Below are 27,722 nucleotides of genomic sequence, written 5' to 3' on the forward strand. Positions count from 1 at the left end.
CCTGTATTAGTCTTCCCAGCGCATTATCAGCCTGTTGTACTGTCAACCATGCTTTCTTTATGTTGTGCAGCCTATCAAGGTGGGCCCGGTTCTCCTTTACAAACTGTCCTTGGTTCTCGTATTCTTCTCTGATCCGCATCCAGCCTTAGATACGATAGAGCTCTTCCATCCACTTTGCATCTTCATTGTGCTCACAATAGTAGAGCGGATAAGGGGGAAAAGTTCCCAGAATCGTGCACTTCTGGAAGAAAGCATGAAACTTTCAGGATATCATCTTTACCTATAGAAGGTTCAATTTCGCAAGTGAGCCCAAAATTCTGAGGCCATGGGGGCCGGGGGGGGCAGGGGCCCTGATTTCGCTATGTTTTGCCGAATTTTCGCGTTGGATCATCGTGAGAACGCCGTTAACAATGTAAAATGTAATCAAAACTTGTGTATATGTCATTAGTAGGTTCTCTCAAACAGTATCCTAAAATGCTATCACTGTCCGATCCCGGAGCACCCCTCAAAAGGCCTAAAATTCAAAATGGCGCCCATAATAAGGCCTCTGGAATATCGATTTTTTCACTTGTGCATATCCTGTCATGTGAGGTATCATTTTCCATGTAATTTGGGTCGCAGATTTCATATTTGAAGTCAAAACAACCCCCCGGTCAAAATTGGTGCCCCCAATCCAAGATGGCGTCCAAATTTGAAAGGCAGGAGGGTGCATTTTTTAAAATTTTACGCGATAAGGCAAGTGATATGTCAATTCCTATGTAATTTTGGTCGTAGATTTCATATTTGAAGTCAAAACAACCCCCCGGTCAAAATTGGTGCCCCCAATCCAAGATGGTGGCCAAATTTTAAAGGCAGGAGGGTGCATTTTTTCAAATTGTTACGTGATAAGGCAAGTGATATGTCATTTTCTATGTAATTTTGGTCGTGCATTTCATTATTGAAGTCAAAAAAGCCCTCCGGTCAAAATTGGTGCCCGAAGTCGAAGATGTCGGCCGAATTTGAAAGGCAGGAGTGTGAATTTTTATGAGAAAAAAATCACCTGAGATGACAAGTGAGGTATCAATTTATATGCATTTTTAGTCAACAAAACGAATCTAAATGAAATGTAAAAAAAAATCTTTTACACAAAAATGAAACGAGATAATCAAGATGATTGCCATCATGGCTGACAAGTGAAAAATGATGAGCCACTAATAGTGAGGTGTCTTGCTGATTACTGCACAAAAACTCTGAACTCAATTTCAGATGCCCTAGACTCAGAGGATGAACAATTAATAAGTAAGTACCGAAAATAATTTAGAAAACTTTCAGTCGGTTTCAGTTGGTGGGTCTCTACTCCATCGAGTGCGATCGAAGCACAGGCATACTTATGAATCCATTGCACAAACCTATGTTCCATCAAATTGATGAGCAGACACCAATGTTTCTTTGCGTTTTCGAAGTGATGTTAAACGCGCAAAATCCGAGATGATCGCTGTTCTTGCATGCGTTTACTGGTTGCGATTCAACCTTTCACATCCATAAAATAGGAACAGCAACTTTATTCTGTACGCTTTTATCTGATCCTTACCTACAAGAATCTAAAGGAAGGTTCTTGGAACCTAATCAAAATCATGAACGGATATAAAGAGCTGGAAAAGAGTAAATCGATGGTGAAACTGCTTAAATACTATTTCGGTTTGCGGTGTTGCAGACTTCTTGTCATACTTCCATTCCTTCATTAAAAAATACAGGAGTCATATCTTGAAAACTTTGCTTGTTTTCACTCTCTATGTGAGGAATATTCTGTAAAAATTTCAAGCCATGATGTTGGTTTGGCCCCCTTTCAAAAAATAAAATAGGAACGAATATTTTGAAATCCTGCAACCAAGATACGCACTTTTACTGTTTACCCGTCGAAATATTACTCCTCAATGGTAGCCAAAAAAATGTGACTTTCGAAGACCTCCGTCATCACATATCGAAAGAAAAAGTTCCAGCTTTCAAAGTCTTCTGATGGAGAAATTAAACTCGACACCATCAGCAGTGAAGTAGGTAACATTAATTTAGGAGCTACTTTTATCCTCAACTTAGGATGGGATGAAGTGATCTGGATGCTTGTTTGTCTTTGGGGATGGATGAATAAAAACAAGGAGCTTCATCCTATTTAAGTGACTTGCCTCCAGCTCCCGGAATCCCCGCTTGAAATTATCCGGTGTGATTGGAAGGAAGGGAGTGACACCATGCTATACCTCAAAGAAAATAATCATTTCGCTCTTAGACTCATGCAGAAGTTCTGAAGACTCCAACTGTAAAAACTTACAGAACCGTAGGAGGAAAATCCTGAAGAGCCTGACTGGGAATGTGAATCAGCATGTGGTGATTAAGATTTTCTCCTATACTGACTGGAGAGGGTACGGCAGGTGCGTTGCGTGAAATGTCCTTATCTTTATTGAGAAATCATACGGGCTTAAAAATGAATAAAATAGCTCATTATAGATACTCCTGTTAACATTATTCCTACCGCGGACGGCCAAACTGATCACCCTCTTAATTATCTCGTATCATTTTTGTGTAAAAGATTTTTTTTACATTTCATTTAGATTCGTTTTGTTGACTAAAAATGCATATAAATTGATACCTCACTTGTCATCTCAGGTGATTTTTTTCTCATAAAAATTCACACTCCTGCCTTTCAAATTCGGCCGACATCTTCGACTTCGGGCACCAATTTTGACCGGAGGGCTTTTTTGACTTCAATAATGAAATGCACGACCAAAATTACATAGAAAATGACATATCACTTGCCTTATCACGTAACAATTTGAAAAAATGCACCCTCCTGCCTTTAAAATTTGGCCACCATCTTGGATTGGGGGCACCAATTTTGACCGGGGGGTTGTTTTGACTTCAAATATGAAATCTACGACCAAAATTACATAGGAAATGACATATCACTTGCCTTATCGCGTAAAATTTTAAAAAATGCACCCTCCTGCCTTTCAAATTTGGACGCCATCTTGGATTGGGGGCACCAATTTTGACCGGGGGGTTGTTTTGACTTCAAATATGAAATCTGCGACCCAAATTACATAGAAAATGATACCTCACATGACAGGATATGCACAAGTGAAAAAATCGATATTCCAGAGGCCTTATTATGGGCGCCATTTTGAATTTTAGGCCTTTTGAGGGGTGCTTTGGGATCGGGCAGTGATAGCATTTTAGGATACTGTTTGAGAGAACCTACTAATGACATATACACAAGTTTTGATTACATTTTACATTGTTAACGGCGTTCTCACGATGATCCAACGCGTAAATTCGGCAAAACATAGCGAAATCAGGGCCCCCTGCCCCCCCGGCCCCCATGGCCTCAGAATTTTGGGCTCACTTGCGAAATTGAACCTTCTATAGGTAAAGATGATATCCTGAAAGTTTCATGTTTTCTTCCAGAAATGCACGATTGTTATGCTTATCCGCCCTACTACAAGGGGAACTTCCCAAGTTGCCGCCTCCGATCGGGCTGAAAAAATTCGCACAAACTCTTTGGATGGATTTATTGGACCCATGTTTTTTGTTTTTTCCCATGCGCCCTGGAAATCTCCCAAGAAAATTCCGAAAAGTTTTGTTTTGAGCGCTCGAGTCTATATACGCAGTTTAGCAGCTCTTCTCCCATATGAGGTGGTGGCTCTGCGATAGAGCGCTCGCCTCGCATATGGGTGGTCCCGGGTTTGAATCCCGGGCGTGACGACTTCTTTTTACAATCGAATTTTATATTCTCACACATTTTCTGCAACAGCACTTCACATCAAATCACATTTAATACATTGGAACTTAAAACATCAATTAATTTACAACTATCACCAAACCCAAATTCATCAATGATCAACAACTTCTTCGATTAGAAGTACTAATGCTTGTCTTTTTTTTTTCTTTCTTTTTGTTATGCGTGCGATTATCTCGCCAATCACTGTTCTTTCACATTGGCCGCCGACCCGCCCCTGCTCCCTTTCCCTTGCCAGGGTGTCTACAAGTCTGGAATTTCCGGAAAGTCCGGATATAGCACTCGACTTTTTAAGGGCTGTCCGGAAGTACTGTAAAAGTGCGGAAATTCCGCAAAAAGGTCCGGAATTTTTTCTATTTTTTGTCATTTTTGTCGCAATTTGAGCGAGAAATTGAAATTTTTCGAATTTCGTCAAGCAGAGGTATTGAAAAAGTACTGAATTTTTCTGTCGAGGAGTTACTAAAGGACTACGTGCAAAACGGGCCATTTGGGGCTCGGGGCGGATACCTTTGAGACTTGCCCTATTCACTCACCTAACAATGCCCCATCTTTTCCCAAAGTTCCAAGCCCCCCAAAAATTTTGGGGAGACGCGGCGGGGGGTCAAAGTTAAAAACCGGCAAAATTTTCGCGAATTTATTCCTCGAAAACCAAGAAGTTTTGGAAAACGCAGTTTAAACGAGCGTGTTCAGCGTGACGAGAGCTTTCAGAAAATGTATAACATCATAGGGTTTTGTCAACTTCAGCTCGAGTTATCGCCTCCGAAGCGCCGGAACGCTCAAAAAAGACCCCTTATTTTTTCACGTTTGGGCTGATTTAAAAAAAAAGCCATTTTTTTATTTTGATGAAAAACTGATATGTTGTTCCTGACTCTCTTTAGCCCCTCTGGCTCTTTACCGCATGCTGGGGAAATGTTTTGGTCGAGAGTTATAAGAGCGGAAAGGAGCGAAGGTCGGGAAAATCGGCTATTTTCAACTGCGCGCGGCGACGGATCAGGAGACATGCGGCAACAATGCGAGGTCGGCAGAGGAGTGTGATTCGCCGAACTGAGTGGGAGGGGACGTTTTCCCTCCGATCAACGCCGCGCGCAGTTGAAAATAGCCGATTTTCCCGACCTTCGCTCCTTTCCGCTCTTATAACTCTCGACCAAAACATTTCCTTAGCATGCGGTAAAGAGCCAGAGGGGCTAAAGAGAGTCAGGAACAACATATCAGTTTTTCATCAAAATAAAAAAATGGCTTTTTTTTAAATCGGCCCAAACGTGAAAAAATAAGGGGTCTTTTTTGAGCGTTCCGGCGCTTCGGAGGCGATAACTCGAGCTGAAGTTGACAAAACCCTATGATGTTATACATTTTCTGAAAGCTCTCGTCACGCTGAACACGCTCGTTTAAACTGCGTTTTCCAAAACTTCTTGGTTTTCGAGTAATAAATTCGCGAAAATTTTGCCGGTTTTTAACTTTGACCCCCCGCCGCGTCTCCCCAAAATTTTTGGGGGGCTGGGAACTTTGGGAAAAGATGGGGCATTGTTAGGTGAGTGAATAGGGCAAGTCTCAAAGGTATCCGCCCCGAGCCCCAAATGGCCCGTTTTGCACGTAGTCCTTTCTTGGGAATGTACTTAAAGAGTACTGCTTTCTGGTCAGTCTGTTTTGGTAGACACCCTGCTAGCACCAATGTATTTTTTCGGAACACCCATGAAAAATCATCACCCAAAAAACCCATGAAAAAAAAAAAAAAACCCGTATGAATATAGAAATACGTTGGTGTAAGGGAGAGGGAGGAGGGCGGATTGGCGGCTAATGTGAAAGAACAGCGATTGGCGAGATAATCGCGCATGACGAAAAAAAAAAAAAGAAAAAAACAAGCATCTGTACTTCTACTTGAAGAAGATATTGATCATTCATTAATTTGGGTTCAGTGATAGTTGTAAATTAATTGATGTTTTAAGTTCCAATGTATTAAATGCGATTTGATGAAATGTAACTCTTCTTTAACGTTCTTACTATCTGAGCGGCAGCCATGTTGGCCACTTTTTTGGTTCTTGAAGAACCTCTATGGGCGTGTTACGGTATTCAGACCTCATTTTGGAAATCTGAGACCCACGGAACCTATGCAGGGACACCTCACTCGACAATACAAGCCTCAATAAAATATTTCACTTTGCCACGGCAGCCATTTTGGCCACCATATTGAATGTTTGGGCTGCAATAGACCTGTAGTAAAATTCGGACCTCATTGGTGAAATCTACGACCCAGAGTAGTACGGCAGTGATTTATTCACAGACAAAAAATTTCTAACGACTCCATCTCCATACGTGTATGGAGTTTGGATAATTTTCTTCATGGAAAAGCACCTGTTAAAAGTCGAACAAATATTTTCATAATTGCGACACTCGAGGAAAAAACCGTCCAAGGTGCGATAAATGAGCTCAAAATGGGACGAATATAATGTTCTAACAACCGGACATACTTTTACAAGCCTTTACAGTCCATCTAACATTCCAGCTCTCTATATACCTTCAAAAAAGATTGTAAAACCTTATTAGTGGAAAAATGTCCGCATTCTGATGATGATTTTTAAGTAATTGCGAATATTCCTGTAAGGTTTTTCTGAAGTTGTATTATATCCTTAGATTACAGTCTTAGTTTAATCTTTTTGATACTGATTTTTTCTTCTTTTTTTTTACACTATTTTATGGTCTCACGAATTATAAATAAAGAATTATTATTATCATTATCTCCCAACACAAACGTATCCACTAAATTTTCGAGAGAAGCATCCATTACACACAGATCTATTACTGATGAGCGTCTTGGCCCAATGTAAGTCAATTGTCCCTTTATGTCTCCTTGGCATCGACCGTTTAAAACCAGCAATCCTGAATCTTTAATCTTCAAAAATACGATCAACTTTTTTCCTTGCTTACTCACACTTTCATCTACAGATTTACGTTTATCTCTAATTATAGCAGATTAAGGCAGAGCTTTAGACGAGAACTCTTGTGAGCTCCCCATTCTTCCTTCAAGTACCCCATGTAGAAAATTTTTTGATCATTTTATTTCTCAACTGCCTGAGCCAACTCCTTCAAACTATCATTCCATTTTGTCTAGTTAGCAGTTGCCGAGTTGGCTCCCACCGCTAAATCCGAGTTGGCTCCCGTGTAAAACTGAATACAGAAACACTGATTAATGTGAATGGCAACGTTGCTTACCTCTGTTCCGAAGTAGGCGAGATGTGTTGATGATGAGACTAAAGATATTTGGGTATGGGTTGACAGAAAGTTCCCAAACTCTACTTTATAAGTAAATATAAAAAGTAAAATATAAGAACTTTCTCCCCCTCCCCTTGCCCTTCTTCAAAATCACCGGCGTATAAAAAATAATAAATAAACACACTATTAAAAAAAAAACTTTGAGGGTGTATAGAGCCCTCCGCGTCAGAAAAAATAAAAAACAAAATATAAAGCCGTCAGTGAGCAATCGAGGTGTCGGTGTCCTTAAATTTCTGTATGTATTGCCTTGAATTTTAATTATAGTTTTAATGAAGCAAAATACGTTGGGGAATGTGCTAGGAAATTCCGCGTTAAATTTTGAGTGGAAAGACTCATTCCCATTTGTGGTTCTGTCCTCGGTCACGGAATCGGAAGCCCATAGTTCAGGAGGAAATTTGCATCCGGATTGAATGTACGTTTCTAGTACGTAGTCAAAAAAATCATCCAATGCCTGTTTATGCACGGGTTTTATAGACATGAGATCTTCATAAAAACACTCTTCAACCTGGGACGGTGGTAAGAGTGGTAAACCAAAAAAATGTTTTAAAATAGATCCAACTTCCGAATCTTTTTTTTAAAGTGTGTTGTAAGCCCCAGATTTTGCATTTTTCTCTACCAAGATTGAGGTAAATGGAATCTACATGCTCTTATTTTGACTGCTGGCCATGCAGCTCTAACACCTTTGTGTATGGCGGACTCAAAGGCAGCAAACACCAGAGAAACGTTAGGTACATAGCCTCGTAATTGATGTAAAGCATAGTAGTAAGTGGAGGCTTCTTTATCAGGGAGAAGGCAAAACACGAGAGGGATGAACCTTCCCATGAATTTGATTAATATGATAAAAACTTGATAAAATTGCTTGGGACAGCTATAAAATGTACAATCTACATAAACATTTACGCCATTTTTTCATGCTAACAAGTTCGTCAGACAAGTGAAAATTAAAATATTTTTTTCACTGTTTTGATGATGTAAAAAGTCTTCCCCCTGTTTTGTTGTAGTATCAAATTTTGCCACTTTTTCATGGAGGTCAGAAGTAGTTTTGGGTGAGCTAGGCACAGACCTTAATTTAGCAGCGCTTAGATTTTTTCGCCGTCTTGTAAGATCCTCTCCTGTCAGGTCGTCATCCCCTTGTTCGTCTATTTCATTCCTAATCAATTTACTCGGGCGCTCTGTGACAGAGGCTTCAACTTTACGTTTTAAACTATTGGAGATTTTTTGCCGGGATCAAGTAGGTGGGTCGTTCAGATTCTTTTCGACATTATGCTCTAAATTTGAGACGGTGATCTCTCCTGTTTTAATTTTTAAAAATGCGTCGCACCCACGTTTTACACATTGCCACCTCTCTTCGCCACCAGATAAGTTTTTTTGAAACCCGAATTTATAATTATTCACTATCACTAGCTTTTTGCCGTTTTCACTGAGCATGTATTCCAACTCCATGTCAACGACCAACTCGACGTTCGCGGGGCGACGTGCTGTTAATACTGAAATTAAACTCCGCATAGGAGCTAAGGTGAAGATACTTTGTTGACAAAATCTGCCCGCCGAGTCTCTTATCACTAATTAAAAGATAAAGATGACAATCGAGCTGTTTACCCACAAGAAACGTTCGCTGTCCACCTCCCAGCACTCATTCATCTCTGATCCATCTGATCAGGGAAAATGCAGCGTTGCCAGTCCATTTCTGTAATTTTATTACACTGGAGCCAACTCAGTACACTGGGGAAAAAAGTTACGGGAGCCAACTCGGAATTTCGGGAGCCAACTCGGTATCACCCGTCTAGTTCAAATACACTGGTATTACATAAAATTTTTCTACAATATGCAATTTTAGGATAGAATATGGATATGCCTCCAGAATTACACTCTCTTTAACATAGTTTACTGATTTGAATAACATTTAATACTTCTGTTTTGTGTAGATTTCAGTCCACAGGGATATAATTTATAGAGAGAAACCGTTTTCGGTTTAGTTCCCAAGACACACCGGAACCTGAGTATGAATGAAGACTTTAAGTATGATTTTCTGAAACCTGTTTTTTTATTTATACGCTGTTTGGTCAGGAAGGTCCTAATGTATAAAACAACAATTAAAATCCGAATGAATTGCTGTTATAATTTTTCATATACATTTTTCTCCTTCAAAGGGTCATATAAACAGAGACAGCCTCTTGTGAGCAATGGTCATTGACATTTTATTTGTTTGTGTTTTTAGTGTTTTACATGCATTTCCTGGCCAAAAGGCTGAACCAATTGAGCAAGTATAGTGTTGTCAGTCCCAAGAAATGGTCGAAAAATGGTACAATTTCAGTGTTTTCGGCGTTATACAGGCCTTTTGGGGCTAAATTGTGAAATAATAGGCGCTGAAACCTGAGAAACCATTGAATTTTTGTATTAGGGGTATTCTACACACTTTGAAGATCATTTTAAAAAAAAGTCAGGACCAAAAATGTTTTGCATTTCAAAAGTTACAAGCATTTGAAGGTAGTAAGGTTTTGCTCCTAAAATCTGGCAACATTTTCAGAAACATTCAAGTGTAGACTGTGAGTGAAAGTAGTTGAATTTTTGTCTTAAATTTAAATACTTTCATTGACATCACTTGAAATTTTCACTGCAGTCCGACAAAAAATGGGCCTGAGGTGAATTTGGGGGGGGGGGGGGAAGGAAATGACCTTTATCGTTTTATTCACCTTCAGTGTGTGTCTCTATTAGGCTTTAAGTTTATAGATGATATTCAACCCACTTTTAGCTGGCTTTAGCCACCTAGCACTGTTAAATGTTTGATAATGCATTTTTGTTTTCGTATGTAGGAAGACAAACTTAATGACAAATTTGTGTTTCCAGGTCAGTGAAACAATGTCGCATAATGGACTTGTTCCCAACAACTGTGATATGGAGCATTGCGACGATAAACCAATGCTCATTGTGAAACGCTCTGGTGACGGCCCAGGAATAACTGCTCTCATCAATAGGCAAATTCAGGGTAACTTCTATACTATCATTTTCAGTCATTGTCAATGTTATCCTTAGCATTATGGATGGAGCGGAATTTGTGGTGTAAATCCAAAGTGTAAAGCATGCAAGCAGAGGATTTTTTTTTTTTTTTTTTTTTTTGTATTTATTTCTATATGTGACAGTCTTTGGGGAAGAGGATCTTTGGATAGAGTATGGAAGCAGAGGAAAATTATTTTAGTCAATTTTGGTCGGATTAGAATTTGAGTCTTTTATGACAAATGCTCGAGAATATACCCAAGATATGTTATCCAAGGTCAAAGTTAGGTAAAAATTAGCATAAAACCGTATTTTTGCCGAATAAACATGGAAAGAAAATTTCATTGCATTCTGAGTCAGTGTGCTGATAAATAAAAATTTCTGGTTGACTTGGCATGCTCTAACCCCACAGTAATTATCAAAATATAACTTGTCTTTTATATTTTAAAGGATTCACACTTACTGGAGTTGTCACTCACAAAGTTTGTAGTAATCTCATGCTTTATTTTGGTCTCCTATCGAGCATTATTTTGCTAGGATAGATGTAGCTTTAGTGATGTTCGAATAATTACTTAATGCCTCTGCTAAAACCTCAAAGCTGTGTAAAATAAAATACAGTGACAGTGATACAGTAATTTATATACCATGAAGGTAGGAGAATAGTAGTAAAAAATGAATGCAAATAACATTTATTTTTCTGTAATTAGACCTTGTGTGTTGCCGCGCACTAGTAAAAAAAAAAGAAAAGTTCTGACCAAAAAACCGCGTGTACGCGACGACTCTCTCATTAGCTTGGTAGCAGAGCGCTGCTCCACTAGTGAATCCTGTAGGCACTATGACGAACCAAGCAGCCGCGCTCTATCAGAGAAACCGCGAACCTGTTGGTGTCTAGAGCTCTAACTTTTTAGCTTGTGCACGACGACTCGGTACTCACGAGTTGTCTGACCACCCAGTTTCTTAGTGTTAATGGAAAATTGAATGTAAGGATTTCTTAATTTTACATTCATAAATCAGCACAGTAAGCGTTACGAAGATCAGCGAAAAAGAAAACCTGATTTTAAAAGTTTGTTTTTCTGCATGTATATGCGGATGAAGTTAAAGAAAACTTACTGAAGGAAGTATTGATTCTGTTGTTTCGGAAATCTCTCTTCACGAAAACCTTTCCTCGTTTTTTCGCTCACCACGGCGAATAAAACAGCTTAAATCACGTCAATTAAAACTGGAAAAAAGGTTAGTATAACACTAAGAACTTAGAACGCCTTTTTTCCGCCCCTTCCTTTTTCCCGGAGGCTTTAACATAAAAACTCTTCGGGGTTTTTTCGCTCACCACGGCGAATAAAACAGCTTAAATCACGTCAATTAAAACTGGAAAAAAGGTTAGTATAACGCTAAGAACTTAGAACGCCTTTTTTCCGCCCCTTCCTTTTTCCCGGAGGCTTTAACATAAAAACTCTTCGGGGTTTTTTCGCTCACCACGGCGAATAAAACAACTTAACTCACTTCAATTAAAAAATAGGAAAGGTTAGTATAGCACTTTAAGTTAGAACGCCTCTTCCATCCACTGAATACTCTCATCACAAGAGCGTTTTTGTGTTTTCTTCGCTCACCATAGCGAATGAAAAGAACCCAAATAAATTGCATTGAAATCAAATAGAATCTCAAATAAAAAGCTAGTGCGGCTCACCCGAGCTCAGAACTTTACCTCCGCTTTACTTCTCCCGCAACGGAAGTCAAGTTAAAATTATTTAGAAACAATCCTTACAAAGAAAAATCCCAAACAGGGACTGCAAAACCCCGTAAAAACGGAAAGGCCATTTTTCCCGTAAGTCAATTGCAAAGTTTTATTAACCTTGCTTTCGGCCGCCCTGCAGGTCAGTTAGTAGGTTATTCTCTAAAGAATATAATCAAAATTATTCATCGCTTAGCGTGAATAAAACATATTACTCACTCATTCACTTAAAAAGCGCATCAGAAATTTCCCGCTCATTAAAGCATGGATGTAAGTTTCTGTAGAACTTCAGTATTCATTTTTCCAATGCGAAAATTATTATGTCTTAGAGAAAAACAGAGTTTTTTCCTGCTAAAAGCTACAAAGCAAAATTATTCAGGATTAAAATTAAAGTAGCTCCCACATTTATGCGAGCACCAATAACGAAGTGAGCTACTGCCTGTCTAGCTTCTCCCTTCAATTTTACTGGCTCTCAGCTAGCATCCGTTCCCGCGCAAAAATTAATCCCGAGCGGGAAATATGAATAAGAGAGAAAACCATCTCTTTGAATTTTCCCGCGCGAACATCACTCCTCATTGGCTCGTTGCATAATCGAAGCTCGGCCGAGCAAAATTCCAGGAGCCAATGAAATCATTCCAGCTTTGACCGTGCTTGCGCGCAGATCCCGCGCAGCACCCGACGCACCACCTCCCCTCCCGCCTAGCCAGCACTTACCATCGTTAAAACTAGCATGCAGAGAACGGCACTTTCGTTCCCTTTGCTTTAAATCACTTCTAACAGTAACCTTCTTCACAAATCTACCATAAAACCTTGCAATATACTCCTAAGTTCACTTTACATCAGTGCTTAAGTACCCCAGATCCCGCGTGTAACTGCTCGTTGTGAACATTTGATGAGCTTTTCTTATTCTCCGCACGCAAGTTTCCACGGAACTATTGTGTTTTCCGAAAAGTACTCGTTGAGAGCTATCAGTTACAATTATTAAAAATGCAGAAAGTCCAGATCCAAGATTAAAAACACCAGTTTATTCACTCCGCCGTTAGCACAAATCAGCCCAGCGACGCCTCTTCGGACGGGAGGTTTCGGGGTTTTGTTCCTTTTGGCTCTTGCGCTGTCATGGAGTACCCAGGGACCGGCTATTATCTTCACTTGTGTCTCAACTGCCGGACTGGACGGATCTCCCTTGGAACTCACTTGGACTGGACTCTCTCTCTCTCATCTTGGAAATTGGACTCGGACTCTTATGAAGGAAAAGGACTTGCCCTCAGCATCAGTCATGGATCAAGGACATGAAAGCGCTGTTCCGTTTTAAGTAGCGGAGGTCCCTTGCCCGCTTGAAGAACGAAGTTTGGAATCACCAGTCATGGATCAAGGACATGAAAGCGCTGTTCCTGTTTAGTAGCGGAGGTCCCTTGCCCGCTTGAAGAACGAAGTTTGGAATCAACTCTGGCAGCCTACATCTTGGACTAAAGGTCATTGAGATTGTACAAGAGGACGCACTTTTCTGGCTTTTTTCTCCTCGCTTATTCAAAGCGGCTTTTCTCCCCAGTCCAACGGAGCGGTTGACGAGACCAAGTCAAGGATTTGGAAAAGTGTCATATTATATGACAAAAATAGCTCAAGAAAGCTATCAAGTGATGCTACACTAACAATAATTTCTTTTCAGCTAAACCATTTGTATGTGAATATCCGACGGATATTTTCATACAAGGTTGACTTCTCCTTCAATAATCTCTTTTTTTCTTTTCTATCCTTTTCACTTTTTAAAACTCCCTAATTTAATATTTTCATCCTAGCGTACGTTGCAATTCACGCTAGTTGCAAGTACATGTTGGCTATTTCGTGTGCTTATGGCTTCACTTCTTTCCTAATATTATATCATCCTGACGTTTGATCGCAACCACGTCAGTTGCGAGTGTTCGCGGCTATTCCGAGCACTTAAGCTTTCGAATTCTCTCTTCATCTTCCTAGCGTACGCTTGACATTCACGTTAGTTGCGGGCATCCCCCCTGGTGCCTATGATAAAAATTATTTCTTACATCAATTAGGTTCATCTACCCCTATATCCTCATTTAATATTCCAATTCCAATTAATCCTAGCGTATGTTAAATTCACGCTAGTTGCGAGCGCTTTTGCACTCTGCAAGCGCTTACGTGTTTCTCGTATAATATTCCCAAATTTTAATCTCTCCGTCACGATCATCTCCAACCAATATTTCACCCTAGCGTATGTTAAAATTCACGCTAGTTGCGAGCGCTTTTGCACTCTGCAAACGCTTACGTGTTATTCATTTAAAATTCAAAAGTATTAATCATTCTCCAAGTTTTCTCATTTCTTCGTATCTGGATGTTATGGTCTTTGCCGGTTTCTGGCCACCTCGAAAATTAAACCGGCTGGTCCCTCGGAAATGAAGCTAATCTTTTTTCATCGGCTTGTGCCTTATTTTTGTTATATTTTTTTTTTTTTTTTTGAGGCCCCCGCCGTTCCATTGTGTCAACCAAGAGACACGTCTCCCACCATTGGGAAAGAGCCGTATGCAAAAACGACATTTTTTGCCCCCCCCCCCCCACTAAAACTTATTCAAACTTCGCCTATCAGTTACTAATACTGGAGCGCTTCTTTCCCCAAATTTTCAGACCCCCAAATCATTTTGGGGGGGCGCTAGGGGGGGTGGAAGTCAAAACCTGTGAACTTCGATATCTTTCGAACGAAACAAGATATTGAGGCCCGGTTTGGACGAAAAATCGTCTAAAATTGCATACTTTAAGATCCTACAGTTTAAAATCCCAAAATTAAATTTTTAACTTAACTTATGTGCTTTTTTTTTAGTTTTTGAGGAAAAACAATTTATTTTAAACACACTAAACTGAAAAAGCACAATTTTGTATTTAAACCAAAACCAGTTTTTTAAATTGCTCGTCTTTTTACGCATCCAACGAGTGGTCGTATAAGCTGGGGAACCGAACGGTTCCGGAGTTATGATCGATTGAAGTTTCCGCTCAACGCGCGCCGACCGATTTTCGCGCGCAAAAAAGTCGGATTTGACTGTTATTAAATCAGATTGATTGTTCAAACTGAGCAAAATGCATTAGTAGGGACTCTTGAGGGTCGCTGAGTTCAGAAATTACAGATACTTCCAAAAAATTCACGTTTTTAAAATTGCAGCTCCGTAGCGCTATTTTAGAGGCCCACTGAGCGCCGACCGGCCGCCCAGTGGTTCTGGACGGAGCTGTAGTTTTAAAATCGTGAATTTTTTGGAAGTATCTGTAATTTCTGAACTCAGCGACCCTCAAGAGTCCCTACTAATGCATTTTGCTCAGTTTGAACAATCAATCTGATTTAATAACAGTCAAATCCGACTTTTTTGCGCGCGAAAATCGGTCGGCGCGCGTTGAGCGGAAACTTCAATCGATCATAACTCCGGAACCGTTCGGTTCCCCAGCTTATACGACCACTCGTTGGATGCGTAAAAAGACGAGCAATTTAAAAAACTGGTTTTGGTTTAAATACAAAATTGTGCTTTTTCAGTTTAGTGTGTTTAAAATAAATTGTTTTTCCTCAAAAACTAAAAAAAAAGCACATAAGTTAAGTTAAAAATTTAATTTTGGGATTTTAAACTGTAGGATCTTAAAGTATGCAATTTTAGACGATTTTTCGTCCAAACCGGGCCTCAATATCTTGTTTCGTTCGAAAGATATCGAAGTTCACAGGTTTTGACTTCCACCCCCCCTAGCGCCCCCCCAAAATGATTTGGGGGTCTGAAAATTTGGGGAAAGAAGCGCTCCAGTATTAGTAACTGATAGGCGAAGTTTGAATAAGTTTTAGTGGGGGGGGGGGGGCAAAAAATGTCGTTTTTGCATACGGCTCTTTGGAGCTAATGATTTTCTTGGAGCTCTAGACTAGCAGAATAAGAATTGTTTTGTTGAACCGGATTATTTAGAGACAGGATAAGAAAACTACCCTTGAAACCCCCTAATGTCATGGAAATTTAAGCTTCCTCTCTTTTAATAATAGTATTTCCTTAAGAAAAGTATCTTCAAGAGGAAAACAGTTTATCTGGAAGCTCATGGTCAAAGAAATTTTAGAATTTACATTTTTTGGTAGAAAAACAAGAACTATTGGCTTTTCTACCCATTTTAGAAAATGAATGCATGGACCAGATCTACATTTTCAACTTCGTAACTGTTATCTAGCTCGCAGAATTTGTCAACTCTGGCACTTGCTGCGAAATCCAAATCGAACTGTACATTGAGGAACTGCATTCCATCCAGCATTGCTTTTCTGCTTTCGTATTCTTCTAATGTTTTTTAGCCAAGCACAATTAAACTGTGAATGACACACTAACACATTGTTTCCTAAACTATCAATGATATGGACTGTTTCTTCATTATGCTGAAAAACACTAAAACTATTTTCGTTAGGTGCTCCTCAAACCTAGCATGTATTGTACATTCAGATTTTCATGTATTCAGGGGTGCAGAATCTTCCAAGCTTCCACCTCTTCAAGCACCTACCCGAGGGTTTTCCACATTTTCCTCATCGGTTTTCTACAAAATTTCCCACCAATTTAATAAAATATGACCTTTTTCTGTTTTTCGTTGACTTTTGATTTACACGCCTAGCCGGGGAGTGCCCCTGGGCCCCCAGTTCCTTGCTTTGCGATGAACTTGCGACTTGCTCCGCGAGCCGCCCCTCATAGCTATTAACATTTAAAATAAGAATAATAATGAGAAGAAAACATCTTTGCCACTTTGGCCTCGGCCGCCATCGTGGATTTTGGGATTTTTAAATTTTGAAAATCTGACAAAAAATTCGAGTTTCCCGTCAAAAAGTACCCCAGGACACCGAGTTTCACGGAAATCCGTCGTGAAATACCCCCTGAAACCTGAAATTTTGTCTCTAATGCTGTGACGTCACGCGACAGGATTGAATCAGTGCGGCGCACGGTGGATCGAGTCAATGGGAGGGGTCGGTCATCGCGCATCATGCGTCTTATTTTCTCTGATTACAGAGATTTCCCGCCCTTAGAATAAAGCAAAGAGCTTGATGCAAAAACGGCTTTTTTCGCCCCCCCTCTGGAAGTTCTTCAGACTTTGTCTATTGATTACTCATACTTGAGCGCTTCTTTCCCCAAATTTTCAGACCCCCAAAAAATTTTGGGGGGGAGCTAGGGGAGGTGGAAGTCAAAACCTGTGAACCTCGATATCTCTTGAACAAAGAAAGATATCGAGGTCCGGTTTGGACGAAAAATCGTCTAAAATTGCATACTTTAAGATTCTAAAGGTCGAAATCCCGATGTCACATTTTTAAGTCAACATATGTGCTTTTTTCCAGTTTTTAGGTCTAGAAAATTTCTTTTGAACGAAAAATTTACAAAGATCTCAATTTTTTATTTGAACCAAAACCAGTTTTTTAAATTGTTCGTCTTTTTCCACATCCAACGAGTGGTCCATTAAGCTGGGGAACCAAACGGTTCCGGAGTTATGATCGATTGAAGTTTCCGCTCAACGCGCGCCGACCGATTTTTGCGCGCAAAAAAGTCGGATTTGACTGTTATTAGATCAGATTGAATGTTCAAACTGAGCAAAATGCTTTATTAGGGACTCTTGAGGGTCGCTGCGTTCAGAAATTACCGATACTTCCAAAAAATTCACGTTTTTAAAATTGCAGCTTCGGACAGGACCACTGAGCGGCCGGTCGGCGCTCAGTGGGCCTCTAAAATAGCGCTGCGGAGCTGCAATTTTAAAAACGTAAATTATTTGGAAGTATCGGTAATTTCTGAACTCAGCGACCCTCAAGAGTCCCTAATAAAGCATTTTGCTCAGTTTGAACATTCAATCTGATCTAATAACAGTCAAATCCGACTTTTTTGCGCGCAAAAATCGGTCGGCGCGCGTTGAGCGGAAACTTCAATCGATCATAACTCCGGAACCGTTTGGTTCCCCAGCTTAATGGACCACTCGTTGGATGCGGAAAAAGACGAACAATTTAAAAAACTGGTTTTGGTTCAAATAAAAAATTGAGATCTTTGTAAATTTTTCGTTCAAAAGAAATTTTCTAGACCTAAAAACTGGAAAAAAGCACATATGTTGACTTAAAAATGTGACATCGGGATTTCGACCTTTAGAATCTTAAAGTATGCAATTTTAGACGATTTTTCGTCCAAACCGGACCTCGATATCTTTCTTTGTTCAAGAGATATCGAGGTTCACAGGTTTTGACTTCCACCTCCCCTAGCTCCCCCCCAAAATTTTTTGGAGGTCTGAAAATTTGGGAAAAGAAGCGCTCAAGTATGAGTAATCAATAGACAAAGTCTGAAGAACTTCCAGAGGGGGGGCGAAAAAAGCCGTTTTTGCATCAAGCTCTTTCCCTTCCTTAGTGTATTTTTCGTCGTAGATTCCATTTTTTGGCATATTTCAGCCGAAGAATGAGTTTTAATACGATTTTGACACACTTTTTCATGACTATTGAAAATGGGATCCTTGATAGCTTATTTTTCACGTTACTTTCGGCGAATGGAACCGTAGGCGTCTTATATAGAGAAGAATTTTGCAAAACTTGACTCAAAGACGTTACTTAAGGAGTAAGGGAGGGCGGCTTCACAGGCCCCTTACCATGGAGGTTGCTATATTTCTTTCAATATCTGCCAACATTGGTTTTTTGTTCATGTTAATTGGTTTCTCGCAATTGCATACTGACATTTTGATAATGTTCATTTTTCTTCTCTTTTCCTCCAGCCAGTCAATAGACGTTTTCATATTTATGAACCCCCTACTCTTTCAGTTATTCAACAAATTGCATATTTCAAAAAATAGATCAATATATTAAAGAAATAAAAAAAAGAGATGTATATACTGTAGCTTCTTTTTATGGAGTCATCCTAAAAAATTATTATAGATACTTACCACAAGATATAAAAAATTGAAAGTGCTGAAAAAAATAAAAAAAAAATAAAAAAAACCATGCATTTCATCTTTCATTATTTCGTTTTGTTTCTCGAAGTTTGGAGTGAAGTTTGAAACATTTTTATTGAAAAAATATTAAAATAGGAGGAAAATTCTTTTTCATGCAAGTTCTGATCCCTTGAAGAACCTCTGAGAAGGACCAATGTCTCTTGAAGAAAATTCTTGTTCTTCTTTTTCAACCTACAACCGATTTTTTATTTGTATGGAGCTCATGGAAGAGTCCTAGGTATGTTGAAGACATTTTGCAAGAAACGGGACATGTGAAATATACAATTCGCAAAACACACACCTTAAACTTTATTGCACAGTATAACACTGATCGACTTAGCTTCATAGACTAACAGGAGGTTAATGTCTCGTCAAAATATCAACAAATCAGCCAAAATCAGTAATCAGTAGAAAAATTATCGAGATTGAAGGATATCGTGTGATTCACGATTTTATTGAAGACATTAGAGCAAGATCAGATTCCCTGCAGGCGTGACTTCCTATCATTCAAATGAACCGTTTTCGCAGATTAGCGGATATTAGCGGCTAATTATCACATAATATCATTCCTGATAGTGTACAGGAATCAACCCAACAAAGGATTTTGTGGACACTTGTGGACATTTTTTAATCGAGCTATCTTAACATTTTTTTGAGCGTTTTTTAAACGCAAGTTTTGGAGGTGGTTTTGGTCCTCCTAAAAATGTGCCAATGCACATTAATGATAAACCAAAATGTTCCTTAAAGGGAGGAGAATAAGCATGTTTAATGGAAATTTTGATTTATCTGCCCCAGAACTCATGCTAAAGCGAAATAAAACCTTGAAAATCAGACGGCAAATTTGATACCACCTGCAATGTCAGCCTTAGGCAACCCGCATGTCAAAGCGGAAGGGTTTAAAGACCCTTGAGCCATGGATACATTCATTTTGATAGCTTAACTACTAGAAAACCAAGAAAAAATATTTAAAATCCAACTTCGCCCATGACCGACCTCTACCATTGACTCGATCCACCGTGCCGCGCGGTGAGCTTGAACTACCTCGTATCCCCAATCAATTAGTATAGGGAGAAACAACTTTTCTTTTTTTTAGACCTCAGCAGCAGTTTTTTCTAAAGCACCCCGCACAGAGCATGGGGGTCAGAGGCCCTCTCTAGAAGTCGATGAAACTTTAATAGATTAATGTAAAATTCATAATTAAGGGAAAGCCAAAAAATTAGCCCACTTTTGCGAGTAGAAGTGGAGATATTCGCGATTGAACCCGGACCATTTTCTGTGCGGCAGAAGTAAATGGGCGCTCCGCGTTGCTTTACCTTGCTTGAGCACCTCGGCCAGGAAACCTCCTCTCCACACCAGGTAACTACGATGTTGCATTGTTTACACCCACTCCTTTCATTAGGACGACGCTCCATTTGGGCTGTGAGATTGGAGTTCTCTGCTTCTCGCACCTCTTACGTATACCCTCCTTGAATCCCCGTGCGTTCGCCGCCGGCCGGTTGAATCTGAAATGTAATTGCTGAAACAGAATTGACAGATGCGGGAAGAGGGAGGGAGTATGGCATTCGCACCGGCCGAGCGCATAAGCACCTATCTACGATTGAGGTCTGATCGAGAACGCCGAACAATGAGAGGAGAAGGGACTCGGAATTCTTCCGCCATGCAGCGGCATGATAGAAAATAGTCCGGATACAATTGCGAATATCTCGGCTCCTACTCGCAAAAATGAGCTAATTTTTTGGCTTTCCCTCAATTATGAACTTTATATCAATCTATTAAAGTTCTATCGACTTCTAGAGAGAGCCACTGACCCCCATGCTCTGTGCGGGGTTCTTTGATTTTTTAGGCATGTAAAGTGTTTCTAAGCTTCATTCTTGCCAAGTTACAAGGAAATCGGTTTTTACAGTTTTTTTGTAAAGTGTTGACGAAATCTCGACACCGTAGCTTTAGCTTTATAAAAATGTCCCTTCTAAATATTCCCTCCTTTCACATTTTTGGAGACTTATCCTCATTTTCACACGCCTGTCCATGTGTGTGATCGAGCACTTTCTGCACCCCTGCATATACTTTGCAAAGGACAGGAACCACATTTGATCTTGCAACTGCCTGACTTCTCAAATTTATTCAACGGATTATCAACTCTTTCTTCCAACAATTCTTCTCAATTCTCTTATGTTAAGGAAGCGAGTTTGTATCCATAATTCCAGACTTTTTGAAAACTCTTCCTATCTCGTTACTTGAGTTTTTAAAGTGAATAAGGGGTATTAATTTGCACTCCTGGTTATCTTTCCCCATTTGCTGACTGGCTCCCACATTTATTTGAGGGGTTTTATTCTGTTCTATAATTCTATTAATTACATGTCTAGGGAAATCGTTTGTGAAACCCAGCTAGAATATGATATCAATTTCTCGTTCGTGGTTTTGAGGGCTCATAAGTATGTTAAAGGCTCTTTCTGCAAGACACCTAATTGTAGCAAAGGAGGGGTATCGATAAGGGCCTTTTTTGGCCCCCTCCTAGAATCTGGAAATTTATGCGGGTTTCCCAAGTTTACTCAATGCAGTTTACGGAAATAATCATGCTTTAACCCGTAGGCCACTGGATACGTGTTAAACGGTTACCTAAACATAGGTTTGCAGGCGTATTTTAACCAAAATTCGTGTTTTTTTATCACTCGAGGCTTTTTTGATACCGAGCGCATCGTCTAACTAAAACGAGCTTTTGATATGTTATCAAGGAGGTTTTAGGACACATTTTAACCCTGCTTTGGTTTTAGCTAGACGATGCGCTCACAGTAAAAAAAAACTTTTTCAAAAATCGACGTTCAAGGGACATCCGCAAAAATCTTAGGGAACACGTCTCTCGAACTGTATGCAAGCTACGTACATTATCGAGGGCAGTTATCAAGCCTTGTTACACCCTTACAAGGAGATTTTCTTTAATTGTAGCCCAAAAAAACCCCTAACGACGTGATTCCCTACGATTTTTGCGGATGTCCCTCAAACGTCGATTTTTTAAAAAGATTTTTTTTACTATGAGCGCATCGTCTAACTAAAACCAAAGCAGGGTTAAAATGTGTCCTAAAACCTCCTTGATAACATATCAAAAGCTCGTTTTAGTTAGACGATGCGATCGGTGTCAAAAAAGCCTCGAGTGATAGAAAAACACGAATTTTGGCTAAAATACGCCTGCAGACTTATGTTTAGGCAACCGTTTAACACGTATCCAGTAGCCTATGGGCTAAATCATGATTATTTCCGTAGACTAAATTTAGTCAACTTGGAAAACCCGCATAAATTTCCAGATTTAAGTTGATATGCGTTTACTGAAATATGCCTCCACTACTCCAAAAATCGTTTTCTTCACACCTGTTTGTATGGAAAATGGACCACTAGACAAGGTACGAATTTCAGCCATCTGATATATGATCCGTGACCAAAATTTCACGTATAGCACGATGCGCACAATGAAAATTATCGAAATCAACTCCTTCCAAAGATATCTAATGATATTCTTGATGCGTGAATTCAAACTACCCGCTCATGAAAACTAATGCTCTGCGTGATTCACATCGTGCGCTAAACGTGATCATGACAGTCTCTGCGCGATGTAAAAATCTGGCAACCTCAATCTTGACGCTTTGGCTCAGCTATAGCAAATTGCCTATAGTTCGAACAACACATGGTGGGAAATGAATATTGCTTGATTAAGAAACTTGCTGAGACCGTTGTCGTGCGCGATTTGACTCACGTAGAGCTTTGAGTTTCTTGTGAGCGGGCAGTTCAAATTCCTCGTAACCAATGTGAAATGAAAAGGTTAATATCTTCGTTAGGAGTTGGTTTCAGTAATTTTCGTTGCGCGAATCGTAGTCTACGTGAAATTTTGGTTAAGAAACATGTACCGGAATGCTTAAATTCGTACCTTGTCTAGTGATCCATTAAATTTTTTTTTGGACACAATTGAAGGAGATCTCCTTGTAAGAGTCTAACAAGGTTTGATAACTGCCCTCGATAATATACGTAGCGTGCATACAGTTCGAGAGACGTGTTTCCCTAAGATTTTTGCGGATGTCCCTTAAACGTCGATTTTTGAAAATTTTTTTTTTACTATAAGCGCATCGTCCAACTAAAACCAAAGCAGGGTTAAAATGTGTCCTAAAACCTCCTTGATAACATATCAAAAGCTCGTTTTAGTTAGACGATGCGCTCGGTATCAAAAAAGCCTCGAGTGATAAAAAAACACGAATTTTGGTTAAAATACGCCTGCAAACCTATGTTTAGGTAACCGTTTAACACGTATCCAGTGGCCTACGGGTTAAAGCATGATTATTTCCATAAACTACATTGAGTAAACTTGGGAAACCCGCATAAATTTCCAGATTCTAGGAGGGGGCCAAAAAAGGCCCTTATCGATACCCCTCCTTTATGCTCTCTTGGATGATTAGATATGAACAGGATGAAAAGGTTCGTAGTGGTGGGCCTATATATTTTAAGTCCTAATAGATTACCATCATTCATGATTGGATGTGGCCAGATCCAAAAATTTTAGTGATTTCTTTTACACTACATCGTACGTTAATTGGTTGTAAGGATTAATTTAATGAACTTACTGCAATGATATACTACAATATCTTTTGGCATATTGGAAAATTTAAAACCTAGCATCCACCACTTTTCAACAGTATTTAATAATTTTTTTGGAGTAAGGGTTACACCTGTTCATAATGTCATTTCCTTCAAATAAGTTTAAGACAATTTCAGCTCAAGTGCCAGATAGTGGTGCACTCAACGCCAATCCTTTTCCACTTATACAGTACTTGCCCCTTGACTCAAAATATTTTTGCTTTAATAGTTTAGGCGCCTGGTAGATGAAAGTGAGGCTACCTGGAATTTCGGGTACACAGCTATTTATTAGCCTTCTCCATGTTTTTTGGGTCGCTGAATCCGAATTCTGAAGTTTCCTTTCACGTACCTGGTGTGCATTCGCCACCATTTTGAAAAAATGGCTTAAAAAGGCCTTTTTTTGCGGCTTTTTTAAAATAGCGGCTACGCATGAAAGAAAATCCCGGATTTAGTTAATGTTTTGAATATCTGACGTAATTTTAAAGAAAATGGTATATAAATATGCTAGGATTACTCCAAAATTGCGGAACTTTCGGAACCCGGAACTTTGGAACGCTTCGGAACTTGGCGGACCGCGGCGAGCCGGACTGCGTTGACGGGTGCACCGCGAAAACGTGAATGGGCGCGATGTTCACGATCAGGGTGTCTGCAGGTCTGGAAAACCGGGAAAAGTCAGGGAATTCGATCGAAAACCGCTGAAAGTCAGGGAATTTTCGCAATTCGAACATTTCGCCGCTATTTTTGCTCGTCACCGCCGAATTGGCCGAGTAGCGCGCTCGCGTGGCTGAAAATGTAAACTGCTCTGTTCAACCAGTTTGCAACACGGCCGCTAGGTTCACTGATGTGTGTTCGCTAACTTTGAAGATCGAATCGATCTGCCCTATTTAATTTATCTACTTAATTCATGCCAAATGGCAAGATAGACTAAATAGACTTGAATGAAGTTAACTTGCTAACAGCAGAAAATTACAGTAAATAATGAAGGAAACTAAGTGCCCCAGTTTTGAACAGATGGTTAATCAATTTTTTCAATAAGTTAGGAAATTTAATGTAAGTACTAGAATTTCAGTTTTTCCTTAACTGAGTAAAGAAATATTTAATGTCAACTGCATTTTGGATGAAATTTGTCTGGTTCTTAAATCAACATGTTCACAACTGGTGCATCCACCTTGTAAAAATATTATTGGTAGATTATGTTTTAACAAGCCAACGCTTGTTGAGTATAAGACAAACTCAATACCAACAATAGGTTCTGGAATCCATTGAATTAATTGACCATAAAAAAAAAAAAAAAAAAAAAAAAAAAAAAAAAAAAAAAAAATCCCGAATCAAGCAAATTTATCTAAAATCGAGAAGAGACTCGTATTTCCTCTTGATTATAGCAAAATCTACCTGAGTTAGGCACATTTCCAACTCTTGTTTTATATTTTAAGAAAAAGAGACTTGTATTTTCAGGGCACTAAGTAATATGCCAATATTTATGAAACCACCAAGGTGAACTATAGTTTGAATCTTCAAAAGTATACGAGGCAATATGTCACAAAGAGAGCGTAGTAGAGCTTAAAAATTAAATTTTGAAGGTAAATTTTAGTCTGAGTATACCATTTTGGAATTAGCTTTATTTTGAGTATTTAGGATCTCGTTCCTTTTCCAGGGTTCCCAGCGATCTGGAAAACCTGGAAAAGTCAGGGGGAAAAAAATGGCCTGGAAAACATGGAAAAGTCAGGGAAGTTGCTCCAAAAGTCTGGAATTTTTTCAAGTACTGAGAAAAAAAAATTAATAAGTAAACAAATAAAAATAAAATAATTAAAATTGAAATTGCAATTCCTTCGTTGTATTTTGAATTTTCCGCCAACTCATCCTCTTTATAGTCATTCGGAACCACAGATTAGTCCAGATCGCTAACATCGGCGGAAGAGCGTGAGTAGTTTTGTGAGCGCCGTTGGCGGGAAAATCCATGGGCATTCAAAACTAGGAACCAAAACTTAAATTTTGACTATTTGCAGCAGATTTTCGGCGGGAGAATACTTCTTTTTCAGATTTTTGTGGGATGAAACGTTCCGAAGAATTCAAGAATTAGTTTTTCAGTAGAATTTATGTGGTTCAATATTTCCAGATTAAAAGATGCAGCACTTTCCCCCTTAATTTGGAATGTCTATCTCTCATCTATTCTGCATGAATCGATCCTCACCGTCAGATTATAATATATCATATTTTTGAAGTTTAAAGCCTTAGAAACCGAAAATTAAAGAAAAATCCTAGCAAAATGAGACTTTTGGTTCCTAGTTTTGAATTCCTGCCAGGCCCCCCATGAGAGCAGATAATTGCTACCAACTGTTGTAAGAAAATTAAAACAGAATACTTAGCATGACAGTACTTGATAAAATCTTATTTGATCAAAAACCATTTTTACACATTACTATTTATACTTTATTAAAGCTTTATAATGAGATTCAAGAGGAAATTTCTCTCGACCCGGTCAAGTTCTTTCACTTCTGGTAGTGCCATCAATTTTCTAAAGTTGCCTAACCTGTAGCAAAATTACTCACGCTTTCTAAGCATTGGCTAGATTGGATGTTAGCGATCTGGACTAATCTGTGTTCGGAACGAATCGGAACTACTCGGAAGTGTTCTGTGGCTCCCCCTGCAGGTCAGCCATAATGATGGAGGTATCTTGTGCGACCGGCTGCGTCTAATGAAAAAAAGAGATCGCAGGAGCTAGCCACTCCTCTTCACTCCTCTTTGATCGGGTAACCTTCAATCTTCAATGTAAAAGTTTCAAGTACACTCACTAGGATATCTTGCGCTTAGCTGAGAACTATGTCTGCATGCTAAGGTAGAGGTTATTTTTTTTGTAACTCTGCCTTTTTTCCCTGGACAATACACTCATTTAAAAAAATATATATGCATTTCTCAGTTTTTTTAAGAACAGTTCTCAAAAGTCTGCAGAACGAAGACTGCAAGTTGGATTATTTTTTAAAAGAATCTGTTCAGGGCTCTTTTCCTTAGCATAGCAGCAATACCATGATGGGATTTATGTTTGAAATCCAATACTACCTATGAATAAATGAAACAAATTGAAAAATCATTTGCTTTCATCAATGCATGTATCGTTTAAGAAGGCGTTTATATTTCGCCAATTTTTTTTTTCCAACACATTTTAAGTTTTTTTGTGATTTCATTCGTGTTATGATACTATCACACCAAAAACACTGCAGTGTAAAAATGACCCGCCAAGCTAAAAATATAAATATTCGTCGCCTCAAATGCAATGATATCACATGAAGTAGACGCCAAGCAAATTTCCTGAATATAAATTGTAAGTTTCTCCTCCCTTCAACATTATTACCGGAAAAACAAAAATTATAGGCAAAAAAAAAATAATTTAATAAAGGGATACAACTTTATCATCTTTTTTTGTAGTACAATTGCACAAAAAAAATGATAAATTTGTATCAGTTTTTTTAATACAAATATTTGCCCGAATTTTAGCATCTTCCTCGACTCGAGACCTCGTTTGGATCACCTCTAACTTTCCTCAAGTGACTATCGCTGGAGGAAGTCTCGAGATTTTTGTAAGGGAGGTCCTGACGCCCCTTTAGGAAGATCTGAGGAAACTTTAAAAGAAGTGATGATTCTTTTTTCTGGCTGTAATTTTTTCACCAGGTGGGCGAGAAAAAAAAGCGTAGAAGGAAATTATTTCTCATTGTCTTGATTCTTCTTTTTCTAGAAACATTTCCATAAATTTATGCTATTTTTCCCTTTAAAGAGAGACTCGAGGTCATGGATGTCCACTTTCATCCGAGCTGTCGATCATTCATCAAGTCATACTGAGTTGCAGTATTCTTATTTCTTTTTCACAAAAGACTTAAGAGAACTCCAGTCTTACTTCTGAAATGACTTGAGTGACATGCTATTCCAAACGACGTAAGTTCTGATTGGTCCGTAGTTAAACTACCCAACACTGAATTTTCGGTTTTTTAGTGAGAAAAATTTCTGAGTAACTCATTAATCCTCCATTCTTCCCTCTCATCTCTAGGTGCCTCTCTACAAAATAAAAACAAAAAATAACACATCGGATCAAACGTGACCGTACTTTTTCAGTCAAATGAAGCCAAGAAAGGATAAATAATGGATCTCAGATTCCCAACAACTGAGAAATGAGTCTTAGAGGAACATACTTAAAATTAATTTCCACTGGTTAGGCCTCCAAAGAAATGAACTCCTTGAGAAAATTTGAATTTATGTATCAGGCAAAATCCAGTGATAGCATGGGTACCTGGTATTGCTAAAATAGTGATGAACTATTTGAAAGCATGCACAAGGACACTAACAAAAATATGGACACGCACCCTTTGACATTGTGCACCTTGCCCCTCAAAAAATAAAAATAAA

At 39.1% G+C, this 27,722-nt stretch overlaps 1 protein-coding gene across 8 annotated transcripts in view; it reads left to right on the forward strand.

Moving 5' to 3' along the window:
* The window catches only part of LOC109038534 (popeye domain-containing protein 1), an 89,199-nt gene that overhangs the window by 43,246 nt on the left and 18,231 nt on the right, over positions 1-27,722 (forward strand). For all 8 annotated transcript variants that reach the window (XR_002009601.2, XR_011899189.1, XR_011899190.1 and 5 more), the window contains one exon: positions 9,881-10,019. Coding sequence is in view for 4 of the 8 variants with exons in the window: in XM_019053614.2 (XP_018909159.1) it covers positions 9,881-10,019 (139 nt within the window). In the remaining 4 variants the exon portion in view is untranslated. The remainder of the gene's footprint in view (positions 1-9,880; positions 10,020-27,722) is intronic.

This window comes from Bemisia tabaci, chromosome 2 (genome assembly GCF_918797505.1).
Source record: "Bemisia tabaci chromosome 2, PGI_BMITA_v3".
NCBI classification, from domain to species: Eukaryota; Metazoa; Arthropoda; class Insecta; order Hemiptera; family Aleyrodidae; genus Bemisia; species Bemisia tabaci.